General features: G+C 59.6%; 1 protein-coding gene across 1 annotated transcript; it reads right to left on the reverse strand.

Moving 5' to 3' along the window:
• Positions 1-3315: 3315 nt before the first annotated feature.
• On the reverse strand, positions 3316-11046 carry LOC139020360 (ficolin-2-like). The gene is made up of 9 exons (XM_070429984.1): positions 10935-11046; positions 9281-9391; positions 8701-8754; positions 7104-7139; positions 6281-6313; positions 5680-5807; positions 5194-5323; positions 4487-4621; positions 3316-3801 (listed from the first exon to the last, which is right to left on the reverse strand). Exons 1-9 carry the CDS (start codon positions 11026-11028, stop codon positions 3554-3556), a joined length of 969 nt encoding a protein of 322 aa, XP_070286085.1. The 5' UTR covers positions 11029-11046; the 3' UTR covers positions 3316-3553.
• Positions 11047-14349: the final 3303 nt, after the last annotated feature.

Below are 14349 nucleotides of genomic sequence, written 5' to 3' on the forward strand. Positions count from 1 at the left end.
TCCAATAACGGCTGCCGCGCCCCCCCCCCCCCCCCCCCCCCGTGCCCACAGGTGTGGGTGCTCCTGGAATGAGCCCACCAGGGGCCACAGACTCCTGCAGGAGGTGGATTCTCTCTCTCTGAAAGGCGAGGGCTCCCTGTGCGGCCAGCCGCCTGCTCCCGCACCCGCTCTCACTGCCTGGCCTCCAGCAGCTGACTTTACCCCTGCCCTTGCGGACGGGAAAGCCTGCCTGTGAGCACTGCCATGTTTCAGTGGAGGGATGCTGCTCAAAGCTGCCACCTCCAAGCCTGCCTGGGAGTTTGACCCTCCGAGTGTTTCTCACTCTTTTTTAAAAAATTTATTTAATACTAGAGGCCGGGTGCACAAAATTCATGCACTGGTGGGGGGGTGTCCCTCAGCCCAGCCTGCACCCTCTCCAATCTGGGACATCTCAGAGGATGTCCGACTGATGGTATAGGACCAATGCCTGTGTAATCGGGCCTAAACCAGCAGTCAGACATCCCTCTCACAATCTGGAATGCTGGCTCCTAACCACTCTGTCTGCCAGGCGGAGTGACCTTACTGGTCCCCTGCAGGCCTGATAACCCCAAACTGCCCTTCCCTGCAGGCCTGATCACCCCAATTGCCCTCCCCTGCAGGCCTGGTCCCCCACAACTGCCATCCTCAGCAGGCCTGGTCCCCACCAACTGCCCTCCCCTGCAGGCCATCTTGTGATGCGAGTGCGTGTGGGTCAATTTGCATATTATCGCTTTTTTAAAAAATATATATTTTATTGATTTTTTACAGAGAGGAAGGGAGAGAGATAGAGAGTTAGAAACATCGATGAGAGAGAAACACTGATCAGCTGCCTCCTGCACATCCCCCACTGGGGATGTGCCTGCAACCCAGGTACATGCCCTTGACTGGAATCCAACCCGGGACCTTTCAGTCCGCAGGCCGACGCTCTATCCACTGAGCCAAACCGGTTCCGGCTGCATATTATCTCTTTATTAAATAGGATATTTTAGTTGATTTCATAGAGGAAGGGAGCAGGGAGAGAGAGAGAAACATCACTGATGAGAGAACATCACTGATGATCAGCTGCCTCCTGATGCCCCACACAGGGACTGAGCCCACAGCCTGGCCTGTGCCATGACCCGAATGAAAACGTGACTCCTGGTTCATAGGTCGATGCTCAACCCCTGAGCCCCGCTGGCCGGGCCCTTCTCAGTTTTCTCTCTAACGAACGGTGCCAGCACGGCGCCTCCCAGGCCTGACCATCCACTGCCTCTGGGCGCTATGGTCAGTTCAGCAACCTGGACCTGAGAATCAGTTCCAGTGTTTACTAAGAATACCAACATGGTCGGGGGCAGCTCTGATAAGCACATAACGCCTTCTTCCCAAGGTGATTATACTTATAATGGCTTCAGTGGGGAGCTCCCTATTTGTTTACCTGAAAGGGGGACTTCAGGATGTTTGCAGCTTGGACAAGAAAATAAGACGTCCTGTGGGGGCACAGACATTGCTAACATTGCAGGCCCTGGGATGTGGGAAAATGTATTCAGACAGTTACTAACCTGGGGTTCCCTAAGGCCACCCGATGGCTGTCTGATCAGCATCCCCTGCTCCCCTCCTGCCCTAATAGCACCACTACTGAGCTGGGAGCATTTCCTCAATGGCAAGATTGTGCCAATCCCTGTATCAATGAGACTTAGTATTACTGGCTCTGACTTGTATGTCTTGGATTGGTCTCACAGGCTTGATGGTAAACATCCCCATCACAAGCCTATGTCACCAGGATGGTTGTGGGTAACGCCCTGACCTCAGAAACGGGAAGTTTACAAAGAGATCTGTAGCATTTAGCTGCTGCCCTTGATTTTCTTAATTCTCTGGCTCTTTCTAGGCTGATATTAAAGGAGCATGTTCATGGAGACCTTGCCATGGCTTAGGAGCCTGTGTCCAGCCTCCGTATGTATTGGTGACTGGAAAGGTGAACATCACCAGATTGGACTCCCATTGTGCTGTCCAATGCCATCACTGTGACCTTACCAGCTGTGTTTCCAGGCATCACCTGGATGGAGATATATTAATTTTAAAGCAGCCTTCCTTTATTATGCCTGCTACCCACATAACACGGAGATGGTACCATGATGCACGCCTCCAGGCATTGCAGGAACTGCACAATCAGCTCTCCCAGGAACAGCGTGCTGTGGGCTTATTAGTTCTGGTCTTGTTACCCTCGTTACTGTCATCGTGTCTGCTGTACCTGCTTCTCTTCCATTGACCCAAAGCCTCCAGAATGCAAAGTTTGTCCATGAATTGGCTCAGAACACGATGGCTACACTTCATGATCAAGAAGATATAGATAAAAAGCTAGAAACAAAGCTAAATGCTCTGGAAGCTGTGCTAATAGGACTAGGCAATCAATTAGAAAGTGTCAAGATGAGACAGCAGCTGCAATGTCATGCTGCTTTCACATATATTTGTGTGACTTCCACCCCGCTATGACAGTTCTCTACCGGATTGGAGTAAAATCAAGATGCACCTACAGGGAATATGGCATCATATTAATATCAGTATGGACCTCGTATGGCTACACAAACATGTGCAAGCCATTCTGAATAGTCATGATGAAATTATATCTCCAGTGAAAATGGCAAATAATTACTGGGTGATTTAAAAGGACTTAATCAATGGAAAGTGTTAAAACACACCACCTGGTACCTAATAGGGTTCCTTTATGTACCACTAAATTTACCCTGCCTTCTTTTAGTCAGCAGCAAGCTCCTGAGATCTCAAGTTCGAAGGCTCCAATTAGATTCCAAGCTACATTTAAAATATAAAGAAGGCGGAGATGTAGAGAGCGCCTGAGGAAGGTCCCTGAGCTGATTGTCATCTGAATCCAGTGGCACCTGGCAGAGCCATGCCCTGGGAACATACTTTGACAGAGGCAGGTGTGTTGTCAGTCTGACCTTTAACTCATGCGCCAGGCAGCTGAGTTCCAGCCAGGCACCAGGAACAAACACGATTATCCAGACCCTTCCAGAAGTGATGATTACAAGGAAGCCACAAGAATGCACATATTTTCCTTACCTTAAATGTTCGTAAAACTTTCTGGTAACTTACTGTATAAAATAAACATGCTGTATCTGTTCTGGTCCCTGTCTCTCCATCAGAGGGCAGCTGACCCACCCTGTCCCAGCTTTCCCTACTGTCTTTGTGTCTGTCGCTTTCATTTTCTCAATTCCCCGTCGCCCCTACTCAGGACTCCTGTCCGCTCTCTAGCTGTGCTTGTCACAGAAAAGGGAGAAATATTTATAGACTGGCATCGTGTGCCTGAGGAGCGAGGCGAAGCTTTATTGAGGATGCGTGTGGTGCGCAAGGTCAGGGTCACCCTCACACTGTCAGGGGAGATATGAAGGTGGGAGTCGGTCGGGGTCTCAGAGCTGAGGGTCCCTGATGGGCTGGGGATGGGGGGCAGCCAGGCCGATCTCTGACTTTGTGTGGAGGCCTCATGTGCCTGTGCTTGTGGGGCATGGGACCTGCTCGGAGACACTCTAGGCCGCCAGTTGCCCTACACGGGTCGCACCTTCATCTCGGCCACCTTGTAGCTGTAGTTGACCCCCTTCCCCGAATGCCAGCTGATGCCAGTCGAATAGCTCTGCTGGGAGCTCCCGAGGTAGCGCCCGTTCAGGTTGGATGAGAGGCAGCTGCTGTACCACCAGGCACCCTGGTAACTCTCGGCGCAGTTGGAGGAAGACACGTCGTTGTCCTGGTCTTTGGTGGAGAACAGGGAGTTGCTGTGTTGGGTCAGGGAGTCACCTGCAGGGAGAAGCGGGGCCGCTTACACTCAGTGCCAGGAGGTGCCGGCACCAGGTCCAGCCGGAGCTGTCCAGCATCACGTCATGTGCTGCAAAGTCCGATGGTGCTGCACAGGCCAGCGAACGCTCGGGCAGGGGATCCCCGGCCTCGGTATCCCCTCCTCTGCTCTGTGCCTGCCAGTTAACCGGCAATGTGCCCTGGGGAGGGGAGGCCACTGCCCGAGACGTCCAGGTCACTCAGGCCCCACGGGAGGGATTGGTGCCATGAGCGGTGCTCCCTGGGCATCCTGTCCACCTGCTCCAATGCTGGCGGTCACGATGGAGACGCTCAGGGCCTGCACTTTGTAGCCCGTGTGTCCCGCCATCGTCATGGGTGGATCCAGGTGGAGGGGGTTACCCCAACGTGTGGATGGAGGAACGTGGTTAGGCCAAGGCCCTGCCCAGGCCCCAGGTACACAGAGCCTGGACCCGCCCAGATGCTCTCCACTGCCCACCCCCACTGCCCACCCCCATTGCCCACCACCACTGCCCACCCCCATTGCCCACGTCCAAATGGCCACCCACTGCTCAGCCCAACTACCCACCCACTGCCCACCCACTGCCCACCTCACACTGCCCTCCCCCCACTCCCAACTCCCCACTACCCACCCCTGACTCCGACCCCCAACCATGTGGCTGACACTCACCGGCGTTGCCCTCGACAAAGGCCCCCAGGACCAGTTGGTACTTCTGGGCCTCGCTCCCCACCCTGATTGACTGGTACTTGGCAAAGTGGCGGTTGTCCTGGAAGTCCACCAGGTCCACACGGAGCTCGTAGGTGCCTGCGGGGGGCAGGGCCTCAGTCCCGGGAGCAGGGACCCTGAGCTGCCAGGACGTGGGTGACGCTCAGGGGACCTGGCACTGGGCACCCAGGACGACCCTGGAAGTCCCCCAGAAAGTCCCGGTCGCTGTGGGGTGGGGGCACTTGCTTCCCACGGTCCTGAGCCAAACCCTAGGCCTCCCTCCAGCCCCAAAGGGAAGGGCACCTCAGACTTCCCGGGGGGGGGGGGGTCACCACAGCCTTGTGGGAAGCGGCAGTCTCCCGTGTGTGTTCAGGGATGGGGCACAGTGGGCGGTAAGGGCAGGGCTGGCGCTGGGCCGAACCCCATGAGGGCCTCCGTGTCCCCCCCGGTTGGACTCTGAGATGCCAGTGGCCGTGACCGGAGAAGGTCTGACCCCCAAACACACTTCCTCTGACCCTGACGCCCCCCCTCCCACTGGGACCTTCCTGTCCTCAGAGGCGGCACGTGTGGGGGCGCAGGAGCAGGCTCCGTCCAGGTGGCCCAGATCGGAGGTGGAGGCAGGTGGGTTTCGGGCCCCCACTCCCACCCCCAGGCTGCCGCCCGGGCCCTACCCTGGGTGGTCAGGGCGTGGATGTTGTCGTTGCCCAGCCAGAACTCGCCCAGCTGGCTGCCGAAACCCCGCTTGTAGGTGGCCCAGTCCTGGTAGAAGTTCACGGAGCCGTCCACCCTGCGCTGGATCACCTGGGGGAGGGGAGACGGCGCTGCCGCCCAGCATGGCCCAGCCCACAGCCCAGACCCCGGGCGGGCAGACGGGCGCCCACGTGGGACCGAGGAGGACGTGGGAACTGGGAGAGGGGAGGCCACGGACGGAGCCCACACCTGGAGGCACGGGGCTCCCTCGGGCAGGACCCACGGTCGGGTTCACCCACCCCGTCAGGTTCTCTCCGTCCCCTGGGAAGGGACAGCCCCGGACACAGGGGCCTGGACAGTGACAAGGGCCCCAGAGCGCGGGTCCTCGGGGTGGAGCCTGGTCTGCGAGGCCCGGGCCCGGCTGCCGCCCCCGAGGACCGCACCGCCCTCCCGACGCCGGCACTCACGGTCCAGCCCCCGCCGTCCGTGTGCATGTCGCACAGCACGGTCAGCGGCCGGCAGTTGGACAGGTAGATGGTGTGCCAGCCGCTCAGGATGTGGCCTCTGGTGAGCAGATCCCTGCAGCTCCGAGGTCCTGGGAAGGGAAGCGGCACGTGGAGGCTCCGGACCGGAGGGAGGGCGGGACAGTGGGGTCTGCGTGGGCAGGAGGCTCCGGGGCTGGACAGAGACCCCACCAGGGCCACCAGCTGTGACGGACAGGCCCCGTGTGCCGGGCCCTCCCCCCAGGGCGCCGTCACCTTGGTCCACGGGCACCGGCCATTGAGGTTCTAATATTTTTGGGGAGAAGACTAGGACTGTCATTGGGGTCCCTAAGGCAGGAGAGGAGGCGGGGCTGCCTGCTGTCCCATGTGATGGCCAGCGGTGAGGCAGGGGGCGGGGCTGAGTGCTGTCCCATGTGATGGCCAACGGTGAGGCAGGGGCGGGGCCTCTGGGCCTGCAGGCTGATGGGCTGCATGGGGGACCCCAGGCCAATGCTCCCTGCAGGGAGGGCCAGGCACACTCGCCACCTCGGGCCAAACTGGGCACCGGACCCGGCTGGTCGCCCACCTGTGTCACATCGCTCAGCTTCCCACGACGCTCCTGGGGGAGAGGAAACACCCGTGAGAGGCGGGACGGCCAAGCCCTGGTCCCTCTGCACCAGGAGGACATTGAGGCCCTTCTAGATGCTTCCATAGGAGGCTGGTCCCCCAGCAAGGCCCAGCCTGCCCCTGGGGAGGCCCCTGGCTGTGCTCCGGGGAGGCAGAGTCTGAGCCTCAGCTGCCTCCTGGGCCCAGGGCAGCCTCGGAGACACGGGGAGAGCGGGCTGCTCGGTGGGGAGGGCAGCGAAGGGGCGTCTGCACCTCGGACCACAGTGGGGTGAGCCTGGGGGGGGGTGACTGTCTCGGGTCCAGAGAGGGGTCACCAGGGTGTGCACGTCCGGGCCCTTCTCTGACTTCCTGAACTTTGTGCGGGAAACGGAGAAGGTTTCTGTGTCATCGCCTCTGCACCCGCACGTGGAGCGTGTACATGTGTGAGGGTCACACGCGTGTCATGGGTAGTTCAGGCCACATGTTCCACATCTGCTCATCGTCTGTGACCACAGCTTGGCTCACAGCCTCTGGCCGACGTTGTGTTTTAATCGTTGCCCAACTTCCTCGAGCCCCAGGCAGAGTCCCGGGAGGACGGGGCCGGCCCTGCTCAGGGGTCCGAGGCCGGGACGGGAGGGATGGGCTGCACAGGCTCGGGGAGGAGTGTGGTCCCCATCCCGCCCTCCACACCCTCCCGCAGAGGGAAGGGCCTGCTCCCCACCCAGCCCCTGCTCCACACCCTGGGAACCCCCTTGTGTTCAGGATTCCGGAAGCCACCATTGGGGAGGGCAGGAGAGCCTCACCTTTCTCTCCACGAGCGCCCTTCTCCCCTCGGTCTCCTGCAGAGAGAGGAGGGTCAGCACAGGGTCCAGGACAGGACAGGCTCATGCCAGACCCCGTCAGCCAGAGGACTCACCTGTCCCCACCCTCCTGGGGCTGAGAGAGCCCAGGGCCGGGACAGGTCATGGGTCAAGGGAGCCGGGTCTCCTTTGTGTGCCCGGTCAGTGTTAGGCTGGGGTCGGGATCCGCCATGGGCCCCCTGGGTGCTCTGGACACAGACCGGGACCCAGGCCGAGGCCCTGGGTGAGGGAGCACCCTGTAGGGGGCAGAGTTAGGATTAGGGTTAGCGTTAGGGACAAGGTTAGAGTGAGGGTTAGCAGTGGTCGGCAAACTCATTGTCAACAGAGCCAGATATCAACAGTACAGAGATTGGAATATCTTTTGAGGCCCAATTTTTAAACTTAAACTATATTGGTAGGTACATTGTTATTAACTTAATTAGGGTCCTCCTAAGGCTTAGGAAGAGCCACACTCAAGGGGCCAAAGAGCCGCATGTGTCTCTTGAGCCGCAGTTTGCAGACCATAGGGGTTAGGGAATATGAATAAGGTAGGTAAAAGGATAAGGATAGGGTTAGGGTTAGGGGTAAGAATAGGATTAGGGTTAGGCTTAGTGTTGGGGATAAGGATAGTGTTGGGGTTAGTGTTAATGTTAGGGTTAGGGTTATGGTTAGGGACAGAGATAAGGATAGAGTTTGTGTTAGGATTAGGGATTAGAATAGGATTAGGGTTATTGATAAGGATAGACTTTGGGTAAGGTAGAAGGTTAGGGTTAGGTTTAAGAATAAGGATAGGTTTAAGATTAGGGTAAAGGTTAGGGTTAGGGTTTGGGATAAGGATAGGGTTAGGATTAGGGTTAGGGTTTGGGATAAGGATAGGGTTAGGATTAGCGTTGGGGTTATTGTTAGGGTTAGGATTAGGGATAAGGATGGTTAGGGTTAGGGTTAGGGATCAAGATAGGATTAGACATAAGGATAGGTTTAGGGTTAAGGTTAGTGATAAGGATAGGGTTAGGTATAAGGATAAGGTTAGTTTTAGGGATAGGCCTAAGTTAGTATGAGGGTTAGGGTTAGGGATAAGGATAGGATTAATGTTATGGTTCGGGATAAGGATAAGTATATGGATAATTTTAGGGTTAGGATATGATTAGGGTTAGGTATAAAGTTAGGGTTAGAGTTAGGGGTAATAATAGGGTTAGGGTTAGGGTTAGTGTTAGTGTTTGGAATAAGGATAGAATTATGATTACCATTAGGTTATGGTTATGGTTAGTGTTAGGGCTTATAATAGGGTTAGTGTTTGGGTTAGGGTTAGTGTTAAGATAAGGATAGGATTATGGTTACCATTTGGTTATGGGTTAGTGTTAGGGTTAGAGTTAGGGTTAGGGTTAGAGTTGGGGTAATAATAGGGTTAGGGTTAGTGTTTAGGATAAGGATAGGATTATGGTTACCATTAGGTTATGGTTAGAAATTTTCCCATGTGACACTCGGGAAGTGCCCCTCCGCTCTCCCTGTCCTGGGTGGTGGGGGGCCTTGCCCGGGCTCTCTGAGCTCCTTGCTGAGTTACCTTTGGGCCCGGGGGAACCTGGCTTCCCAGGGATTCCAGAGGGGCCTGGTTCTCCTGCAAATTCAAACAGGACAGTGAGTAAACTCTGGGGACCCAGACCCCTAGCGTCCCAGGTTAGACCCTCGGGAACCAGAGGGAGGGGACCCGGACCCCAGCCCTCCTAGGCCCCGCTGTTCAGTCAGAGGCCAGGACCTGCGACCAGGGGCCTTCCCATTGGACCAGGCCTGAGACCAGCTCTGCCCTCGTCCAGGGACCCTGGGCGTTTCCATTGGCTGTGACTGCTGGGCCCGCTGTGGTCGCCCCTGGAGACAGGCCCCCCGGGCTCAGCTGGGACCAGGGAGGGCAGGGAGGACAGTCCAGCTGGGTCCCCCGAAGCAGGTGCGTCATCACCAGGAACCGTGCTGGCCGCCCACACAGGCACAGCTGCTCCATGGGTGACCCGAGACCAGCTCCCTCCCACGGGGACCCACACCCCAGTGGACCAAGCCCCAGGCCCCTCCTGAGACCTGCTCGGGGCCCTGCCCCACCTGGTCTCCCTGGGCAGGGACGAGGCCCAACCCCCCCTCACCCGGGCACTCACCATTCCTGCCGTTGGTGCCTGTATCTCCCTTGGGCCCCGTAACCCCGGGCAGCCCCGGGCAGCCCCGGAGGATGGTGAGCTTGTCGGCCTCCAGCCCCAGCACCTTCACTTCTGCAGAGAAGCACGGGCGTCCGTCAGGGTGAGGACCTGGGTCGATGTCCCCCCACCCCCACCCAAAGGACCTGCCACCATGGGGACCCGGCCTGGCAGATGGCTGTGCCCGGGCCGCCTGCCTCAGCTGCAGGGCCAGCCTGGAGGGGAGGCGGCCCCGCCTCTGCTGAGCCTGTGGTCGGTCCTCCCCCAGGTGATGGGCCCGGCCTCCGGTTCCATGGGCCCCCGGGGAACCCCGCTCCTCAGGCTGTGTGTCCTCGGGGAGTCACTCAGCCCCTCTGGGCTCTGTGCCCGGCTGCAGAGTGAGAGCAGAGGGAGGCTTTGCGGGGGTCAGAGTGGCTGATGCAAATGTGTGAGACCTTAGGAAGAGCTCCCCCCACTGCGGCCTGTCCAGTGAGTGCAGCCTCCGCATCTGTGAGACAGCGGGGGGCGGGTGCAGTGCCGCGTGTCACCCCCCATTCCTCGGGCACGTGGCCTGGGAATCCGGGGCTGGAGGGTGCAGAGGGTGGGGGTGCCTGTGATCTGAGGACACACAGCAGCCCTCACAGAACTGGAGCCAGAGATGGACCTGCCTCTCGGAGTTCAAGTGCGTCCATGACAAATAAACGGCCTCTAGGGAGGGTGTGGGGACCCAGAAACCTGCCGCCTCCCAGGGTCCCCTTGGGGTCACATGGTCCGCGGGCCTGTCCCCTGCAGGTCCTCCCTGGGCAGAGCCAATGGGGACCTCACTTCTGCATTCACTTAATTTCTGCTCATTAACAACAGGGCACCTGGGGGTCGGGGACAATGAGAGGCCCTGGTGGGGCCTGGCCGGTCAGAGCACCATCCAGGTCGCTGAGACTGTGGGCGCGATCGCCATCAGGGCGCGAGCAACGGGAACAGCAAATCCACGTCTCACCCTCTCTCTCTCTCTGGCAAATGAATAAATTTTAAAAATCCTTTTGTTTTAAATGAAGAAAATAGGACGCCCTGAGGGGAGAACATGGACTCAGCGTGACGTCCCCGTGAGGCCCAAGTGTCCTTCCTCCCGACTCAGCGGCCTTTCTCCCGTCACAGGGGGACATGCTCTCTCCCACCTCCTCACAGGCCAAACCGCCCCGGGGCCCTGGGAGGGGCACCTGTTCCCGGGTCCCAGCCCCGTCACAGCCAGAGACTCCGGAGGGAGGGGTGGAGCCCCCTGGAGAGCTCCTGGGCCAGGGAAGGAGGTCAGGCTCCTGGGGACCCTGACACCCTGGCCCTCTTGCTCTGCCACCTCGGGGAGCAGTGGGGCCGCCTGTCCCCTGAGGCTCAAGGCCCGCAGTGCTGGGTGCGACCTTGCACTGACCCGGGCTGGGGGAGGGGGTGCTCTCCAGCCTCCCCCCTCTCACACCACCTGTGCCCCTTGTGGGAGGACCCCGAGGCAGATGCCCCTGCAGAGGGTGGTTCAGCCTCAGTCTGAAGAAGAATGTTCTGGAAGGGCCCAGCTGGGGGCAGGCAGTGGTCTGTGCGGAGGCCCTCGGCTCTGGGACCTTGGTCAGGCCGGCCCGCCTGGCACCTGGCTCACCTGGACAGTTGTCGGCCGTGGCGGCTGCAGTGCCCAGGAGGACGAGGGCCAGGACCACGGTTCCCATGGCAGCGGCTGTCAGCTGTGGCTGCATCCCAGGTCCCGCTGCCAAAACAATCCCAGCTTTTATTGCTGAGTGAGCCCCGCCTCTGCTCTAGTTCCCTGCTGGCCCGGCCAATTCCTCCCCATCTCCAGGGGAGGTTCCCCCACCACGCCCTCAGCCCTCCCTCTGCAGTGGGCCCCCTTCCCCTCAGTGGGACCAGATGCCCCGCTTGGGGAGGGCTGTGTGGGGAGGGTCTGGGTGTTTATTGGTTTTATTAAAGATGTATTTTTATTGATTTTGGAGACGAAAGGAAGGAGAGAGAGCTAGAAACACCGCAATGAGAGAGCATCACACCCGCCCTGGGATCCAGCACCCAACCAGCGCATGTGCCCTTGACCGGGATCGAACCTGGGACCCTTCTGTCCGCAGGCTGGCGCTCTATCCACTGAGCCAAACCAGCCAGGACTGCCTGTTGTGTCCTTAGAGAAAGCCCAGGAACCCTCTCTCATCACCCAGCTCTGCCCAGGGGAACTCCCCTGAGGGCCCCCTAGAACGGCAGGGGTGGCCGGGGAGGAACTCACTTGCATGCAATGGGCTGTGGGTCTCCAGGAGGTTAGAGACTCCCTGGGGTCCAAGGTGGTCAGAGGGGAGGGGAGGGGAGGGGAGGTGGTGACTGCCCTGCAGAGGCAGGACTGGGAGCTGGACTGGGGCAGCAGCAGCCTGACTGGGGAGTGGGCAGGTGGCACCGAATTGTCCCCGGGACCGTGTGACAGCGGCGCAGCCCCAGCAGGGACGGGCGGCATGGGCCCTGTCCACGCCTCTCCCGCCCTGGGAGCGCGTCGCTGAATCTCAAAGCCCCCGCCTAGGTGGATACGGAGGAGGCAGGTCAGGGCCCCCGTCCCCGTCCAGGTGTGACCTCCAGGCTGACATGACCCAGGATGGAGGTCCCATCGGGCCCATCTCCGTGTCCCTGGCACCAGGGCCCTGAGAGTTGGCTCTGGACCTGGGTGGGGGGTCTCTACAGGAGGGAGGGGGACACAGAGCAGAGACCAGGGGAGGGAGGTGAACTCCCAGAATGTCCCGGTCATCTTGCCGGTCAGCGGCGTCCAGCGTGCTCTCTGCATCTGGTTTGGTGGCTGAGCGTCAGCTCACCTGTGGGCCGGGCCCCCTGGGAGCGGGAAGGGCTTCCTGTGAAGCCAGTTCCTGGGATTCGTACACAAAGATGTCGTTCAATTTCTAATATAATAATACATATTAACCACCGAGGCGAGTGCATGTAATGGACAATCATGGGGCCCGGGCTGCCGGTCCTGCCTGAGCCAATTCAGCAGAAACAGGCTGGGATCATGGGTGAGTGTTTACTCTGGCCCTGCCGGCAGCGTGGGGAGCAGCCGTCACCCACAGACCTGTGCTGTGCCCCCCGTAAGCCGGCTGCTTACATTGGCTCTGGCTCCTGAATAAACCGCTTTCCTTGGGTGGAAGGACAGAGGTGACAGGGGAAGTAGCCAAAGGGCGAGCCAAATGGCCGCTCACAGGTCATGGGGGCTGGAGACCTGCACAGGCCTGCGGGTGGCAGGGCTAGGGGTCGGCAAAGGGCTGGGGGTCTGCAAAGGGCTGGGGGTCTGCAAAGGGCTGGGGTCTGGCTTCTGGAACAAGGTTGCTACCTTCCCAGGATCACAGGCAGCTCCAGGCGGGGGAGGAGGGCTCGTTTCCAGGTGAGCCCCCGGGTCCCACACACATACCTCCCAGCCAGGTGGGAAGGTGCCTCTGTAATCAGTGCAGAGCCAACACGGTGAGCGGCGCAGGAGTCATATTTAGTACAGTGACAGCGGGTCCTCACCTTCTCACTCTGCCCTGTCATTCATGGGAGTGGGAGGTGGTGACAGGCGAGATGGACAAGCCAGCTTCCTTTGCACACGGGACCGGCTGAGGGGAGGGGGACCTCCCAGGGCTCAGAACTCAGGACGATGGCCCTGCTCCTGGGGGAGGGGACCCAGGCCTCCCGGGTGAACGAGGTGACTGAGCCTTGAACACGGCTCGTGCCCGTGACCTGCCTGCACGTGGACCTGCCTCCCCCCCTGGTTCACCCGAGGCAGGCCGGCCGGAGACAGACGTTCCCAGGATCATATTCTAGCGCCAAGGAAGCTATGTCAGCTAGTCACCGCCCCCCATTCCCTTATCATTTCTCCTGTGAAGGATGATCTGTGAGCAGCATGTGATTGCGTACAGCAGCCTGTTTTCTTAAGAATTCTAGGGAGGGATTCATAGGAAGCAGCCTCCCTCCCGGGACATCCCGCCTGCCATAGGTTTCCTGACCTTCGACCCGTGATCTGAACAGACAGGGTTTGCGGACAATCCCCTCAGCGGAGAACTCTCAACCCCTCCCTCCATCCCTTTGTTCTGTCCCCCTCCCGCCCCCTACCCCCCCCCCCCCCCCCCCCCCCGCCTCCTCCTACAAAACCTCTGCCAGAGTCCATTTGTTCGATGCTGTTCGGGCCCTGGCCACTGTTTCCCAGTGGTTAGAGTCAGGTCATAGGTCAGATTCAGGGTCACGGGTCAGAGTCAGGTCATGGGTCAGACCTGAAAGCGCAGGGAAGGGTCACAGGCCCTCTGACGTTCAGGCTGTAATAAACGTTCCAATCCAGTCGAAGGTCACAGGGTCCGAGCGCCGAGCAAATGAGGGAGGGAGAATGCTTCCAGGCCCGGAGGCAGGTCAGTGACTCCCGCTTGTCATGGCAGAGTCAGGTCATGGGTCAGACCTGAAAGCCCCGGGAAGGGGTCAGGGGCCCTCTGACGTTAAGGCCGTAATAAACGGAACAATGACACCTGAGGTGACACCAGGTGAGCGTCTCAGAGCCAGGACATAAGCACAGAGCGAACGATCACAGGTTCACAGATTGAAACTGTGCCTTCCCAGGTCGGAGCCTGCACAGGCCCATGTGGGGGCTCCCGGCCCGCCCAGCAGGGGCTCCAGGTCCACATGTCCTGGGGCTGGTGAAGGCCCCTACCCTGAGGGTCAGCTGCATTCCCCGCCAACCCAGCACCCTGGGGCCGGTGGTCAGGAGCCTCCCCCCCTTCCTTCCGCTTCCCTTGGGCGGCCCTGACCCTCAGCCCCGTGACCCCAGAGGCCCGGGAGGGGAAAGCGAGTTGCTGAGCATCCGGTCATCATCTGAGACTCAGCGAGGGCGCTCCCAGGGTCGCTCCGTGCATCCTGGGTACTTTCCGTGCCCGACTGCCCTCCTGGGAGTCCCTGGATGGGACGTGCTCTCCTGTCAGCCCCCGTGTCCCGACTCAGGCTTCTCTCCTCCTCGGGCGGTGAAGGAAGAGGCCAGTCTGCCCCGCTCACCGCCCCCCCCCCGCGGGGCCTTCGCG

This window comes from Myotis yumanensis, unplaced genomic scaffold (assembly GCF_028538775.1).
Source record: "Myotis yumanensis isolate MYYU_CA2020_CCGP unplaced genomic scaffold, mMyoYum1.0.hap1 SCAF_12, whole genome shotgun sequence".
Classification (NCBI taxonomy): Eukaryota; Metazoa; Chordata; class Mammalia; order Chiroptera; family Vespertilionidae; genus Myotis; species Myotis yumanensis.